General features: G+C 44.6%; 1 protein-coding gene across 6 annotated transcripts in view; it reads left to right on the forward strand.

Moving 5' to 3' along the window:
- Nucleotides 1-22,600, forward strand: part of LOC144584993 (uncharacterized) — a 59,426-nt gene extending 36,826 nt beyond the window's left edge. The window contains exons 1-2 of one of the 6 annotated variants that reach the window (XM_078382424.1): nucleotides 897-1,013; nucleotides 11,974-22,600. In XM_078382424.1, coding sequence (XP_078238550.1) covers nucleotides 12,306-12,794 — 489 coding nt within the window. In that variant the 5' untranslated portion in view covers nucleotides 897-1,013; nucleotides 11,974-12,305 and the 3' untranslated portion in view covers nucleotides 12,795-22,600. Of the gene's footprint in view, nucleotides 1-896; nucleotides 1,014-1,063; nucleotides 1,188-4,271; nucleotides 6,936-9,742; nucleotides 11,571-11,973 lie in introns of those variants that run through there. The other 5 variants (XM_078382425.1, XM_078382426.1, XM_078382423.1 and 2 more) reach the window with 5 other exon arrangements.
- Nucleotides 22,601-26,834: the final 4,234 nt, after the last annotated feature.

Below are 26,834 nucleotides of genomic sequence, written 5' to 3' on the forward strand. Positions count from 1 at the left end.
GGCTGCCATAAAGAAGAGGGGCAGGATCTGTCCCTGATCATCCCATGCAAAAATGGGTTGAATTGTTTGCACGAGCTGTCCAGGCTGCCTTTCAAAAAAATAGAAAAAAAGAAAAAAAATTAAATTAAATTAAATTACATTTTTGAGAGGTAGCCCAGCCGGTTCTTGGAGGTTGGGCTGTCTGCACACAGGGTCCCACCTCTCAGCTGAGCGACATGCACAGAGACAGTTCTGGGCTGCCTCTCAAAAAACGTTTTTCTAATTTGGTTTTTTTAAAAAAATTATTTAGAGAAAGTCTCACTGCACATGGTGGGGGCCCCTGGGAGAGCCAGGGAGGGGGACTCCGAGGGGCCCCTGGGCCCGATCCACCACAGGGCTCGTCATGGTTTGTAGCAGCATGGGATCTGTAGTCAAAGACGAGCATGGAGTCACACCTGGAGCCATGATGGGAACTCCAGGTGGAGGGTTGTCTTAACACCTCTTCGAAGTGAATTGGTTTAACATCCAAGACTTGTCAGGAAAAAAAAGGGGGGGAGGTTGTGAGTCATGAAGAAAAAGAGGGAGGGAGGGAGGGGCTGAATATGCGTTCGTGTGAACCTGTGAGAATGGCCCTTCTTCTGAGTTTCTTTTAAATATATATATATATATATCTGCAATCCCTTCAAACACTTATATATGTCTCTCCCCCCCCCCCCCCGGCCCGACTTTCCTCCTTTGTTTTCCACCTGTATTTTGGTGGTGGGGGGGCAGGAATCAGGGAGGCTCTCTCGCATAACCCCCCCCCGCACACACACACACACACACACACGTTCGTCTCCCTTTTCCCGCTCCTGCCCCTCCCCCCCCTCGAGGCTCCGTCCCCCTCCCCCCCTCCCCCCCCACCCGCTTTGTTGCGGGACCCTCCCCTCCCCCTCTTTCCCATTCAAGCCAACAGGGAAACCTAGAGCTATGAAAGCGGGAAGAAGCAGAAGAGGCGCTGCTCCCGGCGAGGCGGCGTCGAAGGGGAACCGGAGGTGGGAAGCCCGGCCCCGCCCTCGTCCTGCCCCCCACCCTCTAGGATCCCCCCCCCCCCCGAAAGAAGAGGCCGCTTTGCAGGCGACCGGACGGGATTCCTCGCGAGTTTCCCTCCCGCCGGAGGAGGACGGGCAAGGAGGGGAGCCATTGGGGGGGGTGGCGATGGTGTTGGTGTAAGTGCTCGAAGGGATTGCAGAGATATATTTGAAAGACGCAGAAAAAGAGCCGCCCCCCCCTTCCCCCCCCCAGAGGCCGTGCAATCCGGATTGGGCCCCTTCCTGCGGGAAGGCCTTGCAAAGGGGGGGGGGGAAGAATGGGGGAAGCATCGATTCGTGGAGAGAGAGAGAGAGAGAGTGTGTGGGGGGGGGTAAATTTGGAGGGCGGGCAGAGGGTCTCGACCCAGCAAGACACCGGGGGCCCTTGCTGTGTGCGTGTGTCGGTGGGCCCTGCTCGGCTTTCCTGCGAGGAGACCCCCCTTCTTTCCGCAGATCCTGCAGGCGCCCCTTTTTGGGGGGAGGAGGAAGAAGGGAGCGTCACCCCCTCCCCGGTCATTCTCCCCTCCCCCAATGTCTCCGCCCTCCAGGGACCCCCCCCCAACCTCACCCCCCCCAGGTGGGAAGCAGGGAGGGGAGGGGCTGCGAAGGGGGGGCCAGGAAGGGGGAGGGTCTCAGGAATGGGGTAGAAGAGGGGGGGTCAGCTGGGGGCGATGGGGGCTCCCTCCCTCCGCCCTCCCCCCCAGAGATCCTTGGCCTCCCCCCCCCCGACCCCCCTCCCAGTCTATGGGGTTGGAAGGGGACTCTTTTCAGAAGCGCTTGCTTAATTCAGGGGCTCCGGGTCGGGAAGAGGGGAGGGCCGGCCAGATCCCCCCCCTCCCCGAACAGATCCCAGGCAGGGGATCCCCAGCAGGAAGGGGGGGGTGGAGGGGTTCCCTCCCTCCCTCCCTCCCTCCCTCCCTCCCTGGAGGGCACCACGGAGAAAGCCTGGCTCCTCCTGGGGGGGGGTGGCGGCTGTCCGGGCCTTCCTTGGGGTGCCTCCCCCCCCCCCACCCACAAAGGCCGAACCTGGGCGAGCGGAGGGAGGGAGGGAGGCTCCCCGTCAGGTCAGGAGGGGCCCAATCCTGCCGGGCTGGCCCTTGGGATTGGGCACCAAAGCTGACGTTGGAGAAGCCCCATGTCTGGAACAAGGGGGGGGGGGAATCTCTCAAACAGGGAGAAGCCTTGGAGAAGGAGGAAGCGGGAAGGGGGGGGGCGGCAATGTGCCTTTTCTGGCCTGTTTTCCAGATCTGCTCCTTTTAGCTTTGAGACGGATTTCCTGGCCCGTTTGGCCTTCCTGGCAGGCAGAGCAGGAGGGAAGCCCGTGTGTGTGTGTGTGTGTGTGTGTGTGCGTGTGTGTGTTTGTTTGTGAAAAGCTCATTCATGAAAGGCCTCCCCCCCCACCAGCCTTCCCCCCCCCCAGGGATCGATCCCGGACGAGCTCTCTGCGAGGAATGTTCAACATTGCAGATCCTCAGAGCTTCCTTCCATTTTGGCCTGTTTTCCAAATGTGCTCCTTTTTCCTTTGGAGGAAGCCCGTGTGTGGGTGTGTGGGGGTGTGTGTGTGTCGGGGGGGTGTCCTTGCACAGTCTGAGATGGCCACCCTCTTCTGCAAGAAGGAAGGCTCCTTGCCATCTCTCAACTTGCCCAGAGAGAACCAGAGCTTGCTTGCTTGCTTCCTTCCCTTCCCTTCCCTCCTCCCCTCCCCTCCCCTCCCCTTCCCTTCCCTTCCCTCCCCTCCCCTTCCCTTCCCTTCCCTCCCCTTCCCTTCCCTCCCCTTCCCTCCCCTCCCCTTCCCTCCCCTCCCCTTCCCTCCCCTTCCCTCCCCTCCCCTTCCCTTCCCTCCCCTCCCCTTCCCTCCCCTTCCCTTCCCTTCCCTCCCCTTCCCTCCCCTCCCCTTCCCTCCCCTTCCCTCCCCTTCCCTCCCCTTCCCTTCCCTTCCCTCCCCTTCCCTCCCCTCCCTCCCCTTCCCTTCCCTTCCCTCCCCTTCCCTCCCCTTCCCTCCCCTTCCCTCCCCTTCCCTCCCCTTCCCTTCCCTTCCCTTCCCTTCCCTCCCCCTTCCCTCCCCTTCCCTTCCCTCCCCTCCCCTTCCCTTCCCTCCCCTCCCCTTCCCTCCCCTTCCCTTCCCTTCCCTCCCCTTCCCTCCCCTTCCCTCCCCTTCCCTCCCCTTCCCTCCCCTTCCCTTCCCTCCCCTTCCCTCCCCTTCCCTTCCCTCCCCTTCCCTCCCCTTCCCTCCCCTTCCCTCCCCTTCCCTCCCCTTCCCTTCCCTCCCCTTCCCTCCCCTTCCCTTCCCTTCCCTTCCCTCCCCTTCCCTTCCCTCCCCTTCCCTCCCCTTCCCTCCCCTTCCCTCCCCTTCCCTTCCCTTCCCTTCCCTTCCCTCCCCTTCCCTTCCCTTCCCTTCCCTCCCCTTCCCTCCCCTTCCCTTCCCTTCCCTCCCCTTCCCTCCCCTTCCCTTCCCTTCCCTCCCCTTCCCTTCCCTTCCCTTCCCTTCCCTCCCCTTCCCTTCCCTTCCCTCCCCTTCCCTCCCCTTCCCTTCCCTTCCCTTCCCTCCCCTTCCCTCCCCTCCCCTTCCCTCCCCTCCCCTCCCCTTCCCTTCCCTTCCCTCCCCTTCCCTTCCCTTCCCTCCCCTTCCCTCCCCTTCCCTTCCCTCCCCTCCCCTCCCCTTCCCTCCCCTTCCCTCCCCTTCCCTTCCCTCCCCTTCCCTTCCCTCCCCTTCCCTTCCCTTCCCTTCCCTCCCCTTCCCTTCCCTTCCCTCCCCTTCCCTCCCCTCCCCTTCCCTCCCCTTCCCTCCCCTTCCCTTCCCTTCCCTTCCCTTCCCTCCCCTTCCCTCCCCTTCCCTTCCCTTCCCTCCCCTCCCCTTCCCTTCCCTCCCCTTCCCTCCCCTTCCCTTCCCTTCCCTCCCCTTCCCTTCCCTTCCCTCCCCTTCCCTTCCCTTCCCTCCCCTTCCCTCCCCTTCCCTTCCCTTCCCTTCCCTCCCCTTCCCTCCCCTCCCCTTCCCTCCCCTTCCCTCCCCTTCCCTCCCCTCCCCTTCCCTCCCCTCCCCTCCCCTTCCCTCCCCTTCCCTCCCCTTCCCTTCCCTCCCCTCCCCTTCCCTCCCCTTCCCTCCCCTCCCCTTCCCTTCCCTCCCCTCCCCTTCCCTCCCCTTCCCTTCCCTTCCCTTCCCTTCCCTTCCCTTCCTTATGAGCGGGGCTACTGCCTCCCCCTTCCATGCCAGGGGGGGAATCTTCCCCTTGGACTCTCCCCCTCCCCTATGGATTGGGCTGGGCTGGCTTTCTTTCCGTGGGGAGGGCACTTGCCCTGGCCATGGGGGTCGGTTTCCATACGGCTCGGCTCCAGGATTGCCATGGCGGGAAGGAAGGGGGGTTTCTCTGGAGGGCCACCAAGGGGGGGGGAGAAGGAGGGCCTGGAGCTTTCCATGCTTTCAAGGGGGGAATCAGAAACCTCTCGTACCCCCCCCCTGCCGGTCTCCCCTCTCCTGTTTCTCTGCTCCGCTTTGGGGCTCCCCCCCTTCCACTCCTCCCCTCCCCCCCCCGCCCCTCTTTCCATCCAGGAAGACAGAGAGCTATCAAAGGTCCTGCTGCCGTTGAGTCCGAACTCTCCACTACCTATGACCTGTCCCGCCTTGGGTGTCCCTGCCGCGACAAGGCAGCCATCCAAGAAAGGGGGGGGCTTTTATCTTCCTGCAAAAAAAGAGAGGGGGGAAAGAATTCATCCCAGATACCAGAACCCTCAGGGGATGTCCACTCCAATGGAGTGTTGGGAGACTGAGAACATGAGAAAAGAAAATATTTCTTGACCCAGCGTGTTATTCGTCTTTGGAACTCCTTGTCACATAATGCGGTTGATGGCATCTGGCCTAGTTACCTCGAAAAGGAGATCGGACAGGTTCCAGGAGGACAAATCATGATGGGGATGTACAGTCTCTAGGCTTAAAAGGAAGGTCCCTGCAAAGGCCAGATGCAAGAGATTGGGATCAGGATCTCATTGTCTGATGTGCTCCCAGAGGCATCTGTTGGGGCCACTGTGAGATACAGGAAGGCGGGCTAGAGGGGCCCTTGGCCTGATCCAGCAGGGCTCTTTTTAATGTTTTTATGTTCTCTTGAATGCCTCCATTGGTGGAACACTCTTGGCCTCTTCTGAACTTGCTGCAATTTGTTGGTATCCTTCTTGAGGTGCGGGGTCCAGACCAGGACACAGTACTCTAGATGAGATCTAACCAATGTTGAATAGAGGGGAACCAGGACCTTGTGGGATTTGGAGACTCTCTTCCTGTTAACCCCTCTTAAAATAGTGTTTGTCTTTTTTATAGCCACATCACACTGCTGGCTCATATTCAGTTTGTGATCTATGACTATTCCATGATCTTTTTTGTTTATATTGCTGAGCCAGGGATAATTTGATTTCTGTATATCTCGACTTCAGAAAAGCTTTTGACCAAGTGTCCCAAGAGATCCTGATTAGCAAGCTAACTAAGGGTTGGCTGGAGAGATCAAGTGTCAGGTGGAAACACAATTGGCTACAGAATCATTCTCAGAGGGTGATGATTAATGGGTCCTTCTCTAACTGGGAGGAGGTCAGACGTGAGCTACCCCAAGCGTCAGTCCTGCGACCGGTGCTCTTCAATATTTTCATTAATGTTGTGGATTGGGGATGCAGGGAAACTTGTCAAAGTTGCAGATGATACCCAATTGGGCAGAATATTTATTTCTTTTATATCCTGCCATCTAGACCGAAGTCTACTCTGGCTGGCTAACAACATTGAGGATTAATAAAATAAAAAACAACAACATTTAAACCATAAGGATTTCAATAAATTAATTATTGACAGGAGGGAAAGCCTGCCTAAAGAGCCAGGTCTTGAGTTGGCTCTTAAAAACACCCAGCAAGGGAGCTGGACAAATCTCTGGGGGGGAGACTTTTCCAAAGGTGAGGGGCCACTGCTCAGAAGGCCCATTTTTTTTGTTCTTCCTCCTTGGCCCTCCATCACCGTTAGGCCCCTCAGATGCCCATCTTGACTAAAGCAAGTGAACAGGCAGTCAATACAAGGCCATCAGAGTAGGGGAGATATGTTGGTGTTTTCTCAGCCCACTAAGAAGTCTGGCCGTCGCGTTCTGCACCATTTGAAATTTCTGCATCAATCTCAGAGGTAGCCCCATGTAGACTGCATTACAGTAGTCTAATCTAGAGACTACAAGCACATGGACTAGAATGGCTTTGATAGGATGGAGCCCTGGGCTGAAAGCATCAGAATTCAATTCAACAGGGATAAGTGCAAACTACTGCATCTCATAAAAAGTAATCAATTCCACAGTTACAAGATGGGGGAGACCTGGCTCAGCAAAACTACATGAGACAAGGATCTGGGTATTGTCGTAGATGGCAAACTAAATATGAGCCAACAGTGTGATGCGGCTACAAAAAAGGCAAATTCTATTTTAGCTTGCATTAATAGCTCCTTCATGGATTGCTCACTCCTTAATGGATTGCTGCCTTGTCGTGGCAAACAGGCTTGAGTAACTCAGAGAAGCTATTGGCTATGCCGTGCAGGGACACCCAAGATGGACAGGTCACAGTGGAGAGTTCTGATTTAACGCAAACCACCTGGAGTAGGAATTGGCAAGCCACTCCAGTACCTTTGCCAAGAAAACACAGTGAACAGAAACAAAACGCTAAAAGATATGATGCTGGAAGATGGGCCCTCAGAAGACATCCAACATGTTACTGAGGAAAAGCGGAGGGAAAGTACAAGTAGCTCCAGAGGTAATGAAGTGGTTCGGCCAAAGCTGAAAGGATGCTCAGCTGTGGGTGTGCCTGGAAGTGAAAGGAAAGTGCAATGCTGCAAAGAAAAATACTGCATAGGAACCTGGAATGCAAACTCTATGAACTTTGGTAAGTTGGGTGTGGTCAAACAGGAGATGGCAAGAATAAACATTGACATCCTGGGCATCAGTGAACTAAAATGGACAGGAATGGGCAAATTCAATTCTGATGGTTATCATATCTACTATTGTGGGCAAGAATCCCATAGAAGGAATGGAGTAGTACTCATAGTCAACAAGAGAGTAGGAAAAGCTGTAATGGGATAAAATATCAAAAATGATAGAATGATTTCAATACAAATCCAAGGCAGACCTTTCAACATCACAACAATCCAAGTTTATGCACCAACCTCCATTGCTGAGGAGACTGAAATTGAACAATTTTATGAAGATTTACAACACCTTCTAGGACTGACACCAAAGAAAGATGTTCTACTCATTCTAGGGAACTGGAATGCTAAGGCAGGGAGTCAAGAGATAAAAGGAACAACAGGGAAGTTTGGCCTTGGAGTTCAAAACGAAGCAGGGCAAAGGCTAATAGAGTTTTGTCAAGAGAAGAAGCTGGTCATCACAAACACCCTTTTCGAACAACACCGGAGGAGACTCTATACATGGAAATCACCAGATGGGCAATACCGAAATCAGATTAATTATATTCTCTGCAGCCAAAGATGGAGAAGCTCTGTACAGTCATCAAAAACAAGACCTGGAGCTGATTGTGGCTCTGATCATCAGCTTCTCATAGCAAAATTCAAGCTTAAACTCAAGAGAGTAGGAAAAACCACTGGGCCAATCAGGTATAATCTAAACCAAATCCCTTACGAATACACAGTGGAAGTGAAGAACAGATTTAAGGAACTCAATTTGGTGGACAGAGTGCCTGAAGAACTTTGGATAGAGGCTCGTAACATTGTACAGGAGTCAGCAACAAAAACCATCCCAAAGAAAAGGAAATGCAAGAAAGCAAAGTGGCTGTCCAACGAGGCCTTAGAAATAGCAGAAAAGAGAAGGGAAACAAAATGCAGGGGAGATAGGGAAAGTTACAGAAAATTGAATGCAGACTTCCAAAGAATAGTAAGGAGAGACAAGAGGGCCTTCTTAAATGAACAATGCAAAGAAATAGAGGAAAATAACAGGAAAGGAAAAACCAGAGATCTGTTCAGGAAAATTGGAGATACTAGAGGAACATTTTGTGCAAAGATGGACATGATAAAGGACAAAAATGGAAGGGACCTCACAGAAGCAGAAGACATCAAGAAGAGGTGGCAAGAATACACAGAGGAATTATATCAGAAAGTTTTAGATATCCCGGACAACCCAGACAATGTAGTTGCTGACCTAGAGCCAGACATCCTCGAGAGTTAAGTAAAGTGGGCCTTAGAAAGCCTGGCTAACAACAAGGCCAGTGGAGGTGATGGCATTCCAGTGGAACTATTTAAAATCTTAAAATATGATGCTGTTAAGGTGCTACATTCAATATGCCAACAAGTTTGGAAAACTCAACAGTGGCCAGAGGACTGGAAAAGATCAGTCTACATCCCAATCTCAAAGAAGGGCAGTGCCAAAGAATGCTCCAACTACCCTACAATTGCACTCATCTCACACGCTAGCAAGGTTATGCTCAAAGTCCTCCAAGGTAGGCTTCAGCAATATGTGGACCGAGAACTCCCAGAAGTACAAGATGGATTACGAAGGGGCAGAGGAACTGGGGACCAAATTGCTAACATGCGCTGGATTATAGAGAAAGCCAGAGAGTTCCAGAAAAATATCTACTTCTGCTTCATTGACTATGCAAAAGCCTTTGACTGTGTGGACCACAGCAAACTATGGGAAGTCCTTAAAGAAATGGGCGTGCCTGACCACCTTATCCATCTCCTGAGAAACCTATATGTGGGACAGGAAGTAACAGTTAGAACTGGATATGGAACAATGGATTGGTTCAAAATTGGGAAAGGAGTACGACAAGGCTGTATATTGTCCCCCGGCTTATTTAATTTATATGCAGAATACATCATGTGGAAGGCAGGACTGGAGGAATCCCAAGCCGGAATTAAGATTGCTGGAAGAAATATCAACAACCTCCGATATGCAGATGATACCACTCTGATGGCAGAAAGTGAGGAGGAACTAAAGAACCTTGTAATGAGGGTGAAAGAGGAGAGTGCAAAAAACGGCCTGAAACTCAAAATCAAAAATACTAAGATTATGGCCACTGGTGCCATCACCTCCTGGCAAATAGAAGGGGAAGATATGGAGGCAGTGACAGATTTTACTTTCTTGGGTTCCATGATCACTGCAGATGGAGACAGCAGCCCAGAAATTAAAAAACGCCTGCTTCTTGGGAGGAAAGTGATGACAAACCTTGACAGCATCTTAAAAAGCAGAGACATCACCTTGCCAACAAAAGTCCGAATAGTCAAAGCTACGGTTTTCCCTGTAGTGATGTATGGAAGTGAGAGTTGGACCATAAAGAAAGCTGACCACCGTAGAATTGATGCCTTTGAATTGTGGTGCTGGAGGAGACTCTTGAGAGTCCCATGGTCTGCAAGGAGAACAAACCTGTCCATTTTGGAGGAAATCAAGCCTGAGTGTTCACTGGAAGGACAGATGCTGAAACTGAGGCTCCAATACTTTGTCCATCTCATGAGAAGAGAAGACTCTGTGGAAAAGATGCTGATATTGGGAAAGTGTGAAGGCAGGAGGAGAAGGAGACGACAGAGGATGAGATGGTTGGACAGGATCATCAATGCTATCAACATGAACTTGACCAAACTCCGGGAGGCAGTGGAAGACAGGAGGGACTGGCGTACTCTGGTCTGTGGGGTCACGAAGAGTCGGACATGACTTAATGACTAAACAACAACAATAGAAGTGAGTTTACAAATCCTGCATGGTGCTAGTCCCCCTCTATTCAGCACTGGTGAGTTCTGGACACCCCACTTCAGGAAGGATGTTAACAAATTGGAAAAATTTCAGAGCAGGGTGCCAAGGACAATCAGGGCCTGGACACCAAGCCTTAGGAGGAAAGGATGAAATAGCTAGGCATGTTTTGCGGAGCTATTTAGCATTTTTCAAATGTTTGAAAGGCATAGAGAGGATGCAACCATGGGCTCAAGTGAAAGGAAGACAGATTTCAGTTGAACATCCAAAAAAACTGTTGGGGCAGTACGATAGTGGGATCAGTTACCTCGGGAGTTGGTGAGTGCTCCAACACTGGAGGCATTCAAGAAAAACTTGGATGATCACCTGGCAGATACCATATTTTTCACTCCATAAGACGCACTTCCCCCTCCCAATAAAAAGTGGTGTGAAAATGTGTGCGTCTTTTGGAGCAAATGCTGTCCCCCTCCACCACCATCACTCCCTTCTGAGGCCTCCGGAGGTGTCAGAAGGCACCGCAGCAGTCGCCCCAACCAACATCACTTCTGAGGTTTCCAGAGGCCTGGGAAAGCAGCGATGGTGGTGATGGGATCCTCGGGGTGCCTTCTGAGGCCTCTGCAGGCCTCAGAAGGCACCACAGGGACCCCTGTCACCATCATTTCCTTCTGTGGCATCCAGAGGTCTCACAAGGCACGACAGGCCTCCCACCACCACCATTGCTCCCTTCTGAGGCGTCTGGAGGCCTCAGAGGGCACCGTGGGGCTCCCCCCTGCCACCATTGCTCCCTTCTGAGGCGTCTGGAGGCCTGGGAAAGCAGTGATGTTGGTGGATTTGAGTGTCTAAACAAACTGCCTTAAGTCACAGATTGGTGTGAGCTATTTTTGCTCTTCAGTTGTCCTACCTGTTAAGGATGGTGTGCAGGGCTTAAAGTACACAGTCAACAGTATTTTGTCCCCAAATAAGGGAATAAGTGGGAGTCTAGGGTTAGAAGCTTTGTCCATTTCTGCACCTTCTAGTTTTCAGCCTAGGGTTGAAAGGCTGGTGAAACTGGGAACTCACGTTGGCCCCTTCCCCTTGTGGAATAGCACCTTTAACAGGGTGGGAGTGGTGGAATCATTTTAGCACTTAATCTTGTGTTTTACTTTGTTTGTGAAGTTTTTAGAACTTGCCAAAATTTCCATCCAAAGTAGCACATGGAAGAGGCTTCAATCGTTTTTTTTAAAGGGTGTTGTTCTTAAGGTTAATGAGCACAGTGAAAACTTTCCCCCTGTGTTATTTTGCTTAGCCAGACATGGCAACAAAGATGATTAGGAATGAAGAGGACGTTCCTGACATCCCCTGTCATGCAACTGCAAGTCCCCTAGCCGTGGTGTCATATGATTGAATCATTTGACTTTGAAGGGTTCTATATGTCTATCATGTCCCATCCCCTGCTCAATGCTATCATATCCAAAAAGGAGAGAGGGGCCCAAATTATTTCCAACCTGGCAACAAAATTCATAACCCCTTCATACGCCCTAGGTCGGCCGAGCCGCTCAAAATTTCTCATGAACTACCAGAGTCCTTCTCTGTCGGTGCTCCAATCTGGGAAGTGGCTCTGCCCTTCCCTGCCTCCTCCAGCAGCTGACCTTTACGATGAGGAAGTAAGACAAGGATTCTCCCTACTAAGCAAATGATTGATTGACCACAGGAAGAGGCAAGGAGGGGCTAGCAGAGCTCCGTTCTGGATTTATGCACTACTGGAGAAGAAGGACCCCAGCAGTGCACAGTGAGACATGACTGGAGCAGCTGGCTTGTTGGGCATGGGAGAGTTTATGTAAAAAAGGTAAAGGTTCCTCTTGACAAATGTGCAGTCGTGTCTGAGTCTAGGGGGCGGTGCTCATCCCGTTTTTAAGCCATAGAGCTAGCCTTTGTCCATAGACAGTTTCCGTGGTCACGTGGCCAAGGCGACTAGACAGAACGTTGTCTAGGCCCATCTTTAGGAAAGAATTCTTTTATGTCTCTCCCCTCAGGCTTCTTTTCTCAAAGCTAAACACGCCCAGTTCTTTCCTTCTTTCTATGTTGGCTTTCAGCTGTTAATGCATTGTTTTCCAGTTGCTTGCAGAGTGTCTGTTTGTAATCTCAAGGATTTTCCCTAAGATGGATGTCAAACTGAGATGTCTGCAGGACCCTCGCTCCTCTTTTAGAAGATAGTACTCTTCTTTCATCTCTTTTTCTCTCTCCATCAGGTGATGAAGAGGACAAATGGAATTCTATTTAGCCAGTCATTCTTTCAGTGAAAAAAAAAAGAAATATGAAGGATGAAAAAAAATAGACACAATTAAAAGGCGAAAAAGTGAAGAAAGAAAGCCAGAAAACAAGTGGAAAAAATCTCCAGCTTCTGCTCTTGATGTTGATGCATTTCTGATCATCTGAAAAAGTCAAAGGGGGTGGGGGTGAGAGGAGATAATGTTCCCTGGGCAGATAAACATTCAAGGGTGCCTCAGATAACAATACACTTGACAAAGTCCACCCAGAGGGGAGACAAAGCCAATGTATTGAACAAGGAAAGAACATCACAATGCAGAGTCATTGTAATTCACGTGAAACATCCCTGAGAGGTGAGAGACAGTACAAATGCCTACAGTGTGGAAAGAGCTTCAGTTACAGCAGTAGCCTCGTTTCCCATCAAAGAACTCACACTGGGGAGAAACCATATAAATGTGTGGAATGTGGAAAGAGCTTCAGTCAGAGCGGTTCACTGAGTAACCATCAAAGAACTCACACTGGGGAGAAACCACATAAATGCGTGGAATGTGGAAAGAGCTTCAGTCAGAGTGGTTCACTGAGTCACCATCAAAGAACTCACACTGGGGAGAAACCACATAAATGCGTGGAATGTGGAAAGAGCTTCAGTCAGAGAGGTCATCTGAGTTCCCATCAAAGAACTCACACTGGGGAGAAACTATATAAATGCGTGGAATGTGGAAGGAGCTTCAGTTGTAGCAGTCACCTCAGTTCCCATCAAAGAACTCACAGTGAGCCTAAAATGCATTTGCCTTTTTTGTAGCCACATCAAACTGTTGTCTCATATTTTGTTTGTGATCCACGACAATTCCCAGATCCTTCTCATTTGTAGTTTTGCCTAACCAGGTTTCCCCCATCTTATAACTGTGCAGTTGATTTCTTTTTCTGATGTGCAGTACTTTGCATTTTTGTCAAATTTCATTCTGTTGCTTTCGGCCCAGGGCTCCAGCCTATGAAGTTCATTTTGATTTTTTTCTGTCTTCCAGGGTATTGCTACTCCAGCCAATTTTGTGATTTCTCAAATTTGATTAACATTCCCTACATCCCCAATCCACATCATAAATAAAAAATATTGAAGAGCACCAGGCCCAGGACAGAGGCTTGGTGTACCCTACTTGTGACCTCCTCTGAGTTAGAGAAGGACCTATTAATCATCATCTTCTGAGTATAATTCTATAGCCAACTGTTCATCCATCTTACACTTGATCTATCCAGGCCTCACCTAGTAAGCTTGCTAATCAGGATATCATGGGGCACTTGCTCAAAAGCTTTGTTGAAGTTAACAGAACAGTGGTTCTTAACATGGGCAATAATGCCCCCCAGGGGGCGATTTCATTTTTCAGGTGGGTGGTAGAACGAAAAGGGGTGGCGTGTGGGTGATGGAGCAGAAGGGGGCGGTATGGGGCACTGGAGCGAGCCAAACCTGTGAAGGTGGGTGCAGCTGGGGCTGCTGGCAGTGGAGTGCGGCAATTTAAGAATGAGATTAACAAAAATGGTTCCAGACATCAAGAAATTGGCATCAGCTCGCCAAGCACAAGGCAGCCATTGATAGGGGTTTTTGCTTTTTGTGTACATACATTTACTTCATTAATAATTTTCTCAGCTCCATGGACTCTAAATTGTGGAGTCCCTCAGGGGTCAATTATCTCCCCAATGCTATTTAATACTTATATGAGGCCACTGGGAAAGGTCAGCGGGAGTTTTGGAGCTTCGTGCCATCAATATGCAGATGACACCCAGCTCTATCTCTCCTTCCACCCTGCTGTGGTGGATGCTGTCCCATTCCTTGAGCGCTGCCTGGATTCTTTAGTGGGGTGGTAGAAGGATAATAGGCTGAGGCTGAATCCGGACAAGGTGGAAATCCTTTGTTTGGGGTCCCTATTGTCTCTGGTTTGGGAGCCTCCCTTTCCTTTGGTGGGGTCTCTCTTACCATGAAGGATGAGGTGCGCAGTTTGGGCGTACTCTTGGACCAAGTGCTATCAATGGAGTCCCATTGAGTGCCTGTGGTCTGCACCACCTATTTTCATCAAAGTTGAATCACTCGGCTGCATCCTTACCTTGACACTGGGTCTATCAGCATGCTGGTCCATGCACTGGTAGTCTGGTGATCACACTACTGCAATGCTCTCTATGTGGGGCTGCCCTTGGGGCTATCACAGAAACTTCAGCGGGTCCAGAACTCAGCTGCCAGATTGCTAAGTGGTCTGAGGAGACATCAGCGTATTTCCCCCACCTTGGCTGCCCTGCACTGGTTACCTGTTTGTTTCCATGCCAGCTTCAAGGTAATGGTGTTAACATACAAAACTCTAAACAGTTTGGGACCTTGTTATCTGACAGAACGTTTCCTTCTGGCTGGACCGGCCTCTCCAGTAAGATCTTCCCGGCTGGGTAGTTGACTCCTCTTATTGTTGACTTTCTTGACTCAATTTATTGTTCAACCCCCCGTCTGTTCCTTTCGGTTCTTAATATTAATGCTTATTGATGTTATTTTTATTTGTTTAATTTTGTTTTGAGCAATTTATACTTTGTCTTCTTATGGTATTGCCTGTTTTATTATGTTATGTAAAGTGCCCAGATGGGCGGTATATGTAAATCAATTAAATCAATGAAATCAAATCAATAAATAACTTCCTTAACCCAAGTCATTACTCATGTTGAAGAGCACCAGACCCAGGACTGAGCCTTGGGGTATCCCACTTCTTACCTCCTCCTGTGGAGGAGACATTCATCATCACCCTCTGCAATTGAAACCCCCACTCCCCTCTCTCTCCACCCCCACTCCAACAATGTTGTCCACCCAAAACTCATGAGGAACCCCTTTGGCAAGTGTGGTCCTGGGAGACCATAAAGGTGTTTGTGTGGGGGGGTGGGGTAAAGGAGAGAGAGAGATGTGCAGCAGCACTCCTTCGATGTCCAGTTCCTGTTCGACCTACACCGAGTCAAGAAGTTCCTCTACCGCCCTCCTGACTCACTGTTCCCCCCAATGGGTATCTTAAGGAGTTGTTTAGTCATTAAGTCATGTCCGACTCTTCGTGACCCCATGGACTGCAGCACGCCAGGCCCTCCTGTCTTCCACTGCCTCCCGGAATTGGGTACTTGCCTCCCAAACCATTGTCATTGATGTTTCTGGACTCGTATTTTGTTTGAAGAAGTCCATGTCTTCTTTTATTTGCTTAATAAATTCCTCATTTTTAAATGTGAAGTATTGAGCTTCTAATTAAATTGGATTTACTACCCAATTGTAATGAAATTGGTCTGTGGTCTGCAAATGTGTTACGTAAAATGTTTATTTGCTCCAATTCTTTCATTAGGCTTGTTGAGATCCAACATGCACCAATTATTGACCACGATTTATGTCTGTTCAAATAAAAGGTATAGTCTCTTTTCTTTGGATTACATGTCCTCCAAGCTTCTATGATATTTACTTCTTCCGCCAGTTGTAGAAAATTTAATGAGATTGTTCCTCTCTCTTTTTTTGGTTATTTTATCTGATTTTGTGTCCAGTTCTTTGTCAAAAACAGCATTTAAATCTCCCATCACACAATAGTAGTCATAATCTTTATTTGTTCTAGTTGCAGGTGTTTAAAAAAAGTTTCTTGATTTCCATTTGGTGCGCCAATATTAATAATTAGCACTTCTGCCCGGGGGGGGGGTGATGACCAGCTAGGAGCGAACCTCCGTATTGCCTAGCAAGGTAAAAAGCTATTAAAATGCATTTCTTCTTCTAGAAGATTGGTTTTTTTAACATAAATCTTTGAAGAGAAGGATAAGGAAAGCGTCCAGCTAATTAAAATCTCTAAAGACTATGTAGTTTTAAAACTACGAGCTACTTTCACTTTTGAGTCCGTTTAGCTTCTGGTTTTTTCCAGCTGCCCTGCTCCTAATGAAAGCCTGAAACAACAATAATTATTCTTAATTAGACCTCTCTATGTCAAGGAGGAGGGATAAATCTGCTAAAACCCCTTCAGACCGCAGTTTGGAAAGATTGACGACACAAACAACTGAAGAAGATAAGATGGACGAAATTACGAAGCTTATAAAAGACCTATCTGGTAAAATGTCAGAAGGCTTTGACAAAACAGAGCAAAGATCTAAGTCCATCGAAAGGAGTATTAATAAGCTTCAAGATCAAATTTCAGGCGTGTCACAGGAGTTAAAGGACATGAAAAACAAAATCAGAGATCTTGGTGAAACAGTTCAAGCAAATAAAGAAAAAATAGTGTCCATGGCTCAACAAATTTCTGAAACTGATAAAAAGCTCATATATATGGAAGATAACCTCAGAAGGTCTAATATCAAAATAATGAATTTCCAGGTGCAACAGGGACAAGATCTCAGAAAAGAAGTTATGGTTTGGATTAACTCCATAATGGACACACAGCATCTAAATGAATCAGATATAGAAAAGGCATATTACCTGGGAAATCCAAGAAGTCTCAGAATTAGACCAGTGGTTGTGAAGTTTTTGAATTATGCAAAGAAAGAACAATTTTTGAAAGTAATTAAACAAAATCAAGACCAGCTGGTATTTCGGGATAGGAAAATTCAGATTTTCCAGGACCGATGTAATGAGTCTGTAAAATGGGGAGGATCTATGAAGCCGGTTACAGCAATTCTGAAGAAAAGTAACATCAGATATCAATGGGGCTATCCAATTTTTTTGAAAATTTGGAAAGACAAGATTTTGTTCAAAATACACTCCTGCGAGGAAGGCATCGAGTTGTTAAAGCCTGGAAAATTTATGAAGAAGAAAGTGAGGCGCTAACTCCAACTGTGAGCAAAGAACTAGAAGGTTGAACCAGAAACAATCAGATGTGCGGAAGAAGATGGACCAGTTTTTCTTTTTATTTATTTTCCTTTATCTTTCTCCTAATAAAATTTCTTTTATATATGTGTGTGTGTGTGCATACATATGCATATATATGTTTTTCTCCTCCCCTCTTTCCCCCCTTTAAATTTTTGATGTTTTTGTTGTTGTTTTATAATCAACTTTATTGAATATTACTATTACTTTATTCTTGTTCTTAACTTTTTTCTTTCTTTTTCTTGTATAAATTATACTCATACAATAATACTAAACACACTAAATTTAGATAGTAAGAGTGATAACAAAATTAAAATTACTAAAAACTAAATCTTAATATTTTTAAAGGATTCTAATAAAGGGGAAAGGGGGAAGGAGAAGGGTATTACCATGTTAGTACTAAATATTAATAGAAATGCAAAAATCAAATGAAAAGATCAGAGGTGAGGCTCCGGTTGTGGTTCTGCCGGACGATGGTGGCGTCTTCCCCCCACCTCTTGCTCACGCCAGTGGTTATGGCGTGGGACTATGGTGGAGAGGATGTTAATGTATATGTTCACAAAATTGGTGAAGATCAATTTTTGGGTGTTGTTAAGTCTATTTTATGTTTTAGTTTATTTTTGGTAGGTTGGTGGGAGGTAAGGATACACACGGGACCTAGTGGAATGAAAACTTTTGAATTCACATGGGTAGAAAAATAAGACTTGCGATGTTAAACGTGAAAGGCCTGGGTTCAATGGTGAAAAGAAGAAGAATAGAAGCATTGTTGAGGAAAAACAAGTTGGACATTGTCTTTCTACAAGAGACTCATCAATCAGAAAATGGAGTTAATGAGTTAAAGATGAATAATATAGACATTTATGAAAAAAAATTTGGAACTTCTAAATCTAGAGGTGTAGCAATTATAATTTTTAAAAATTGTGAATTTAAAGTAGAAAAGGTAGTAAAAGATTGCAATGGTAGATATATAATAATGCAAGGTAAAATGGGGTTGGAAGAATATACTTTGGTAAATGTGTATAAACATAATAAACAAGGAGAATTTTATGATTTGGTTTTTAAAGAAATGGAAAAGGTAAAGAAAGGTTATGTTGTCATGGCAGGAGATTTTAATATGGTTATGGATAAGATAAAAGATAAAACTGCATATGGTTGTAACGATATTTATTATAGAAACACAATATTGAGTAAAAAGATAAAAAATAACCATTTAAAGGATATTTGGAGAGAAATGAAAGGCGATGAAAAAAGATATACTTATTTTTCAGCGGTACATAACACTTACTCTAGAATAGATCATATATTTATATCTCAAGATTTAATTTCTAAGATAGTTGATACCGAAATAAACCCTATAAAAATAACAGAGCATGCATTGATGTTAATAGAGATTGAAATAAAGAAAGATTATAAAAACTCCAAAAGGTGGAGAATTGATAATAATATTTTGCAATACCCAGAAATAATAGAAAAGATAGAGAAGGAATGGCTAGAATTATGGGCAATAAATGAAACAGGAGGTGTTAAACCAGGCCTGTTGTGGGACACAATGAAAGCAATCACAAGAGGAATATCAATAAGAGAATCGTGTAAATTAAAAAAAAATTAAGGAGAGACATGTGAAAAAATTGGAAGAAGATTTGAAAAATTTTGAAAATAGGTTTTTTTATAGAAAAAGATAGAAAAATTTTATTAGAAATTCAGGCTAAGAGAAAGGAATTAGATAATGTAGAAATAGAGAAAGTCCAGAGAGATTTGATGTATTTAAAGAGACATTTTTTTGAATTTACTAACAAAAACTCAAAATTGCTAGCTAGAATGTGTAAAAATAAAAGAGCAAAAAAATTCAATAGGGATAATTAAAGATGGAACAGGTAAGAATTGTAGCATAATGAAAGAAAAATTGAAGATTTTTCATGAATTTTTTCAGAAATTGTATAAAGGAAATAATGTAAAGAAAGAATGTATAGAAAAATATATAAATGATAATTTAAAAACTAAATTATTGGAAGATAATAAAAGAATATTAGAAGAAGAGATCAATGAACAAGAGATTGCTGAAGTTATAAATACATTTAAAATTGGTAAAACACCAGGCCCTGACGGATTGGGTCCGGAATATTATAAACACTTTAGTTCCATTCTGATACCTAAGTTAAAAATGTTTTATAATAAGATAATGGAAGGAGAGACAATACCTGCTTCATGGAAGCATTCATTAACTATACTTATTCTAAAACCCAATAAGGATCAAACCGATCCAGGATCGTATAGACCCATATCTTTAATAAACCAAGATGCTAAGGTTTTTACTGCCATACTGGCAAATAGATTAAATAGATTCATAGCAAATTATATTAAGGAAGACCAATGTGGTTTTATTAAAGGTAGACAAATGGATAATTTAACTAGATGAGTTTTAAATATTATACATGAAATAGAAAAATAAAAAATAAAAGCAATAATTTTATCACTGGATATATTTAAAGCTTTTAATTGTGTTGAATGGCCAACACTAAAACTTCTTATAAGGGGTTGGGGATTTGGTAAAAAGTTTAGAGGAGTTATAGATCAATTATACTTAGATAATACTTCAGAAGTAATAGTTAATGATGGTATAACAGAAAAGATCTTTCTAGGCCACTGCACTAGACAAGGCTGCCCACTTTCACCAATATTGTTTTGTATGGTTATAGAACTATTAGCTAACGCAATAAGAAACGATAAATCAATTAAAGGAACAGGGAAAAATGATATAATTAAAATTAATTTGTTTGCTGATGATTCACTATTGACTATTAAAAATCCATTAGAGAGTATGAAAAACATTAAAACCCATTTAGAAAAATTTGGGGAAATAACAGGTTTAATGATTAATTGGCAAAAATCACAAATGAAGATGTTTAATTGTAATATACAGGAACAAGAAATGTTTGTGAATAAATATAGTGTTAAAATGTGCAATCATATCAAATATTTAGGTATAAACATAGAACAACACAATAATTAGAGGAGAAAAATTTTAATAAATTAAAAAATGAAATTAAAGATAGATTGCAAGAGTATGCTAAATTGAAACTATCATGGTTTGGGAGAATTGCTATAATTAAAATGAAAATATTACCGAAAATTACTTTTTTATTTAGGATGCTCCCAATACAATTAGAAGAGGATTTTAAGTATTGGCAGGGATTAATTAATGGATTTTGTAATCAAGGCAAAAAATCTAGAATAAATAAAAGATACTGGTATAAGACTCAAAAAAAAGGAGGTCTAGGTATGCCTAATGTAAAAAATTATTATATAGCAAACCAATTAAGAGTTATTGGAGATATTATATACAATAAAGAAAATTAATTTGGTGGGAGATGGAATCTTCAGAAATAAATGGAAATGCTGAAGGATACTTGTTTAATATAGTAAAGAGAAGTTTAATAAATCAGATGAAAAACCCCTTTTTAAGAAACCTGTTAAATATATGGAATATATATAAAGAGAAGTTTTCTCCCTCAACATCACCATTAAAATTAGTGACTGAGATAGAATGTTTTCCTACAAACTTAAAGGATTTAGTAGAACTGTTTAAGAATAAAAGGGTTGCAAGATTGAAGGATTGGATGTGCAAAATGAGATCAAAGGAGTTGATTATGTCTAAACTTCAAAATAATAAATTATCATGGTATAATTTTATTCAGTTAGACACCGGGACAAAGAAATTGTTGAAAACTAATGGCGAACAAGTACGAACAATTTCTGTCATCACATGAAGATATGCAAGTTGTTATTGTTGTTAGTTGTTAGGCATCCTTCAGTCTCGAAAGACTATGGTAACGTGCTCTGTATGGAGGACTTGGAACAGCATTTGGTGTGGCTGAGGAGGCCAATTCGAGAGTGACAATCCTTTCCACACTGAAGATAAATCCAATCTGTCCCCTGTCCAGCTGCCTGGTTTTGCTGCTTTTGTGATTTCCTCTTTGCCTCAGCCTGCTGGACAAGGATCTCTTCAAATTGGGAGAGGCTGCGATGCACCTCCTGCCTCCAGGCTGAATGCTCAGATGTCAGGGTTTCCCATCTGTTGAGGTCTATTCCTAAGGCCTTCAGATTTCCCTTGCAGATGTCCTTGTATCGCAGCTGTGGTCTCCCTCTGGGGCGCTTTCCCTGCACTAATTCTCCATAAAGGAGATCCTTTGGAATCCGACCATCAAGATACAATTTCGAAAGGAATAGTAAGCAAAATATATAATATAATTTTGGAACAAGAGGAAAAAGAATGGGGAATAGAAGGTTTGAAATTAATTTGGGAAAATGATTTAAAAATAGAAATTAAAATGGAGGATTGGATAAAAATGTGGAGGATGAGAGTCTTAAGATTAATGTCAACAAGAATAAAGGAAAATTATTTTAAAATCTGTTTAAGATGGTATTTGACTCCTGTAAAATCAAATATAATAAATCCAGCATACTCCAAAGCATGTTGGAAATGTGATGAGGAAATTGGTACGTATTTTCATATGTGGTGGGAATGTAAAGTGGTTAAGAAATTTTGGGAATTGATTTTTAAAGAAATGTGTGATATATTTGGTAAAGATATTGATTTTAATGCTAAAATTGCTCTATTGTCAATTTTTGATAACATAGATTTGGATTATTACTCGAAAGAATTAATCACCAATTTTATGACAAGTGCAAGAATATTAATAGCTAGATTTTGGAAAGAGAAAAATGATATTAAAATAGAAGATTGGTATTGTGAAGTGTGGGATATGGTATTGTGAAGTGTGGGATATTGCATTAAATGATTAAATGATAAATTGACTATTGAACTTAAAATAAAAAGAGGGGAAATAATTTCTAACAATTTTTATGATATTTGGGGTAAATTTGTGGAATTTCTGTTAGTGAAGGGAAGGGGGAAAGCCTTTAAAGAATATTCAATACAATTTTGGAAAGGTAGTCCGTAATAAAATACTATTAATGGAGTCCCGTGGGTATGGGGTACACGTTAGAATATAGTTTATAAGCACTATTATTTGTATTTTTTTCTGTATTTTTGTTATTATATGTGTGTGGTTTTTTTTGCTGTCCTTTTTGTATTATAAAATAAAATTTCAAAAAAATTTTAAAAAATAATTAGCATTTTCTTTTATTATCTTTGGATTTCCACCATTAGTATCCTTCCATTGTCTGAGGCAAAGATTAGTTTTGGTTCCAGTTCTTTCTTTATGTACATAGCCACACCTTTCTTCTTTTTACTTATGTCCGAAGTTACGAACAATTTCCCACTGTCTGTAGGTCATGAGGTGGACTCTGTAGTGTTGCTTTATTCTGCAGCTGCTCCTTTCTGCTCAAAGCGGCTACAGGAGTCTGCTTAATGTATCTCAGCAGTCAAGGACCCAACTTGTTGTTCTATCCAGCCAGCAGAGAACTAGGTTACCTACATTCTAAATACAATGGTCAAAACTAAGAATTGCTGAGGTTCTCTAATTTCATTTCTCCTTGTGCAGCAAAACTTTTTTTAATAGGCTACTGCAAACAGACTTGCAAAATTGGAAGCTGGGTGGGAATAATGAGAAGGCAAAAAGGGACAGTTGGTTAAAACAAAAGGGTCGGAGCTGTCACAATATGGCACCCTCAGTTGCTGACTTCTTTAGTTAACAGGGATGGCAGAAGAACATTTTATTATGTTAAATCATTTGAAAAAAGAGATACATTTTTTTTGTTGCTGTGTAGTCGTTTAGTCGTGTCTGACTCTTTGTGACCCCATGGATCGGAGCACGCCAGGCCCTCCTGTCTTCCACTGCCTCCCGGAGTTGGGTCAAATTCATGTTGGTCGCTTCAATGACACCGTCCAACCCTCTCATCCTCTGTTGCCCCCTTCTCCTCTTGCCTTCACACTTTCCCAACATCAGGGTCTTTTCCAGGGAGTCTTCTCTTCTCATGAGATGGCCAAAGTATTGGAGCCTCAGCTTCAGGATCTGTCCTTCCAGTCAGCACTCAAGGTTGATTTCCTTCAGAAAGGATGGGTTTGTTCTCCTTGCAGTCCAGGGGACTCTCAAGAGCCTCCTCCAGCACCACAATTCAAAAGCAAAGCAAAAGCAAAGTGTGCTGCTTATATACTGCCTCATAGCGCTTCAAGCACTCTCTGGGCAGTTTACAAGTTAATTATGCAGACAACACATTGCCCCCTCCCAGCAAGCTGGGTACTCATTTTACTGACCTCAGAAGGATAGAAGGTTGAGTCAACCTTGAGCCTGCTACCTGGAATTGAACCCCAGGTCCTGAGCACAGTTTGGGCTGCAGTACAGCAATTTAACCACTGTGCCATGAGCGTCTTTCTAAGCATCAATTCTTCAGCAGTCAGCTTTCTTTATGGTCTATACATCACCACAAGAAAAACCATAGCTTTGACTATGCAGACTTTTGTTGGCAAGGTGATGGCTCTGCTTTTAAAGATGCTGTTGAGGTTTGTCATCACTAAAACATTTTTAATTCTGCATACAAATTATAGAGGTATAGTACATGCAATGATATGTCATATGAAACAATATTTAGGTTTTGTTTTCAAAGTCTGGTAAGGTATATAATGCCACAATTTGCTGAAACTGGTCAATAGATTTCTGTGAATGCAGAATAGCTATTACAAACATCATTAAATACACATTTATTTGCTCGTGTGCAGCAGCTGAATAAAACACCATTTTAAAATGACCTATATTACGTGCTACCATATAAGTGACATAGAAGGAGCCTCCTGAAAGAGTGAAAAGTAATTGCGAGCATATTTAGGCGTTCCCTTGGTCAAGGTGTGCTGCCAGCCAATGATGCATTGCACTGTAAACTTGCTGACAAGCAAAATGACCCAATGGCCCATTTAATGACAATAATTTCTATGAATTCATTTAAATAGGTGCTTCTGGTTAAAAATATTTAGAAGTCTCAGCTTCTACTAGAATAGGCTGACACACTTAATAGATTCATTTTCAAGTGTTGTTTCCTAGTATGGAACAGCCTTGGAATAGTACAGTATATGGGTTAATGCAGAACATTAGTTTCCAAACTGCAGGAGCAAGCCTGAAAGTTTTATTTTTTGTTTTGAATTTCATGGAAGCTTTTCAAATCAAAACAAGGAAGTAATATCTGCTAAAGAGATGACCTCTATGTACAGGGCAGAAAAATATATTTAGCCTGTGATTATATAGCAATGTTGAGCGCTAAACAGCAGCCTCTGATCAGAGAATTCAATATATCCTGCTTTTGCATTTTTCCTTAAGGGAGTAGTCACTGCAACAAAGGGAAATGGAAGACAAAGCAGAAAAATGTATGGAGGCAGCATCAACAAGTGTAGGTGAGTGATGAATGTCATGATGATGAGATGTGTAGTCAGAGAAATGTAAGATGGAGTCAGACCAGTTCTGTGTGAAGATGATTTGAGAGACACTGGAATGTGTTTTTCAAAGTGCTTTGAGAATGTTTTTCTGAAGACCGTTACAGCCTGGTTTGAGACAGCAATGAAGGCCGAATCAAGGGGCCTGAGCTAATTGGAGAAGATATAAAACACCTGGACTTTCATAGGAATTAAGGGAGGAGGAAGGTGTTACAGCCCCTTGAGGCTAATTGGTTAACAGCCAGAATTGTCAAGAAAAAGAGAGGAGTTAGAGAGGGTAGAAAATGGACAATGGGTTATGTGAAAGAAGGATTCGGTGGTTGTTCTTCTGTTCTGGATTTTGATTCCATGATGATGGGAGAGAAAGGACCTTGATTGAGAGAGGATGTAATTAAAGAGAAAGAAGGAGGTGGGGCTAACCCACTATAGCCCACCTTAGTAGTGTTTCTTATTTTAATTTATTGTGTTTACATAACAGTATTTTGTCCTGTGAAAGCTACAGAATCATTACCGGATCCCTGAAACTAACCCCTATGGATAAAATCTCTTACATCAGAGGGATCTATTGAGGGAGGTGGCACCTAAGAACAAAAGACTCGAAGCCTCTACCTCAAAAGGTGCCTCCGCTCTTTGGCTCTTCCCCTCCCCAATTAAAATTGAGGAAACATTTTTCACGACCTTGGTGACTTCTGTAGAAATAGCAGAGGATGCCAGGACTATAACGTGGAAGGAAAGAACAATGCTTAAAATGGGTAGAAATGTCTAGCCCTCAGTTACACAGAGAATTGGGTTACCTGGAAGTCACATAGCCGGCTACAGAACGGAGTGGGAAGAAGAAACCGAGTGAATCTAAGAAAAGAGAGCTTTTGCACCCACATTCATAGAGGAACTGGCCTCTTCACACCTTGGTCAGCATCCTCAAGGCCCCTCAACGTGTATTTAGGAAAGATTTAATGCTGGCTGCCTCAGATCTTCTTGATGTTGCCTGTTAATGGGGGGGGGGGGAGAGAGACGATCTGACAAATCTCTTAGTTGTTCTGTGTTGCTTCTTGCCCAAAGAAAGAAAGATCTGGGGGTTTCATTCACCCCAGCAGGCTTCAGTCCTGCTTCCAGAGAGAGCCTGCTGTGCTTTCCGTCTCCTCTCCGATGAAGTCTCCATTCCCAGAGCCACTAACCTGGAATTAAAGGCTGCCAAACTCAGTGGAGCTTATGTCTGAGCCACCAACAAGAAGAAGATACTGGGAATTCTCCAGACTTTCCAGGACAAGCAGGAACTTGTTAGAATGATGGATCACACCACTCTATACTGCTGCTCAATAGGCCTCTAGCAACCCAGGATTTCAGTGGTGAACATCAGACGATCACACAACCACTTCTGACAAAAAGCATCTCAGAGACTGGACATTAGCTGTCATCTGTAAAGAGAGCACTTTGTTGCAGGCCTGGTCCTCCTCCATTTTACTGATGTCATAAAACAATCCAGTTAGTGTTAGATCCACACACAAAATGGAAAAAAGAGAAGAAGGGGAGAATGATTATACAGCACATACAAGGAAAATAAGATGTTTTGTGACATGTTTCCTAAATAAATAAATAAATAATCCTAAAATACATTCAGCACTACTGAAATCTATGGTTAATGAAACAAACTGAAACCTGTGGATATTAAGAGCCACAATGTGCATAAAATCCAAAACATCAAGTATTACCAAGCAACTCAGGGGTGGAACTCGGTCATTCTGCTATAAAGGCAGGATGTTTGATGATTTGCTTGAAAGATGACCTCTACCAAGCAGGGAAATTGGAAGATTTGTACTGAGTTATTTATCACTTTCACAGCTAAAGGTGTGTGTGTGGGGGGGGTTCTCTCAGATGTTCGCACAACCACTATTGACAAAAAGCATTGTAGAGAGTCTTTGTAGAGGTGGGGAGAGATCTTCTTGGCCTCCGTTTGAGGGGGGCTTTCCCCCCCCCAAGCTCCAAGACGTGACACACACACCAAAAGCCCAGGGGTGGCCCACGTCTCCTTCGTATAACTCTCCCGCCCAGCCTCATCGGGGGAGGGGATTTCTTCTCTTGCCCCATTCAAACGTGTGGGGAAGGAGGAGATGGTTGGGAGGGGAGGAAAAGCCCCGCCCTGTTGAACTTCTGCCTGTCACGGAAACCTTTAGAAGGGCAGGGTGTGGACGTGATGACACACAGATAAGAGGTGGGTACGAGTGAACCCCTGGACCCTGAAAAAAAAGCGCATCCCCCTCCTGTTTTTTTCTCTCTCCTGAGGGAGGATTTTTTTAAAAAATGAACAGCTACTAAAACCCGCCCAACCGCCTTCCTGAGGCAAAACGTTCTGGCCTCCTGCTCAAGTGCGCAGGCGCCACAGACCCTCCCCCCCTCCCCCCGCTGGCTAACCCCAGCCCCCTGTGTGGGCAAGAGGAGCGCATGTGCGGTAGGGAGAGCGAGCCAGTGAGGAGATACCACGCGTGCGCAGAGACGAGCTGTGGGTGGGCTTGGAGGGCAGCCCGTCAGTCACTCCACAGGGAAGAAAGGGGGGGTTCTTGCCCCGCCAGCCTTCCAGAGGGAGGGGCTTCTGCCCGGAGACAGGTGACGCGGAAGGA

This window comes from Pogona vitticeps, chromosome W (genome assembly GCF_051106095.1).
Source record: "Pogona vitticeps strain Pit_001003342236 chromosome W, PviZW2.1, whole genome shotgun sequence".
NCBI lineage: Eukaryota > Metazoa > Chordata > Lepidosauria > Squamata > Agamidae > Pogona > Pogona vitticeps.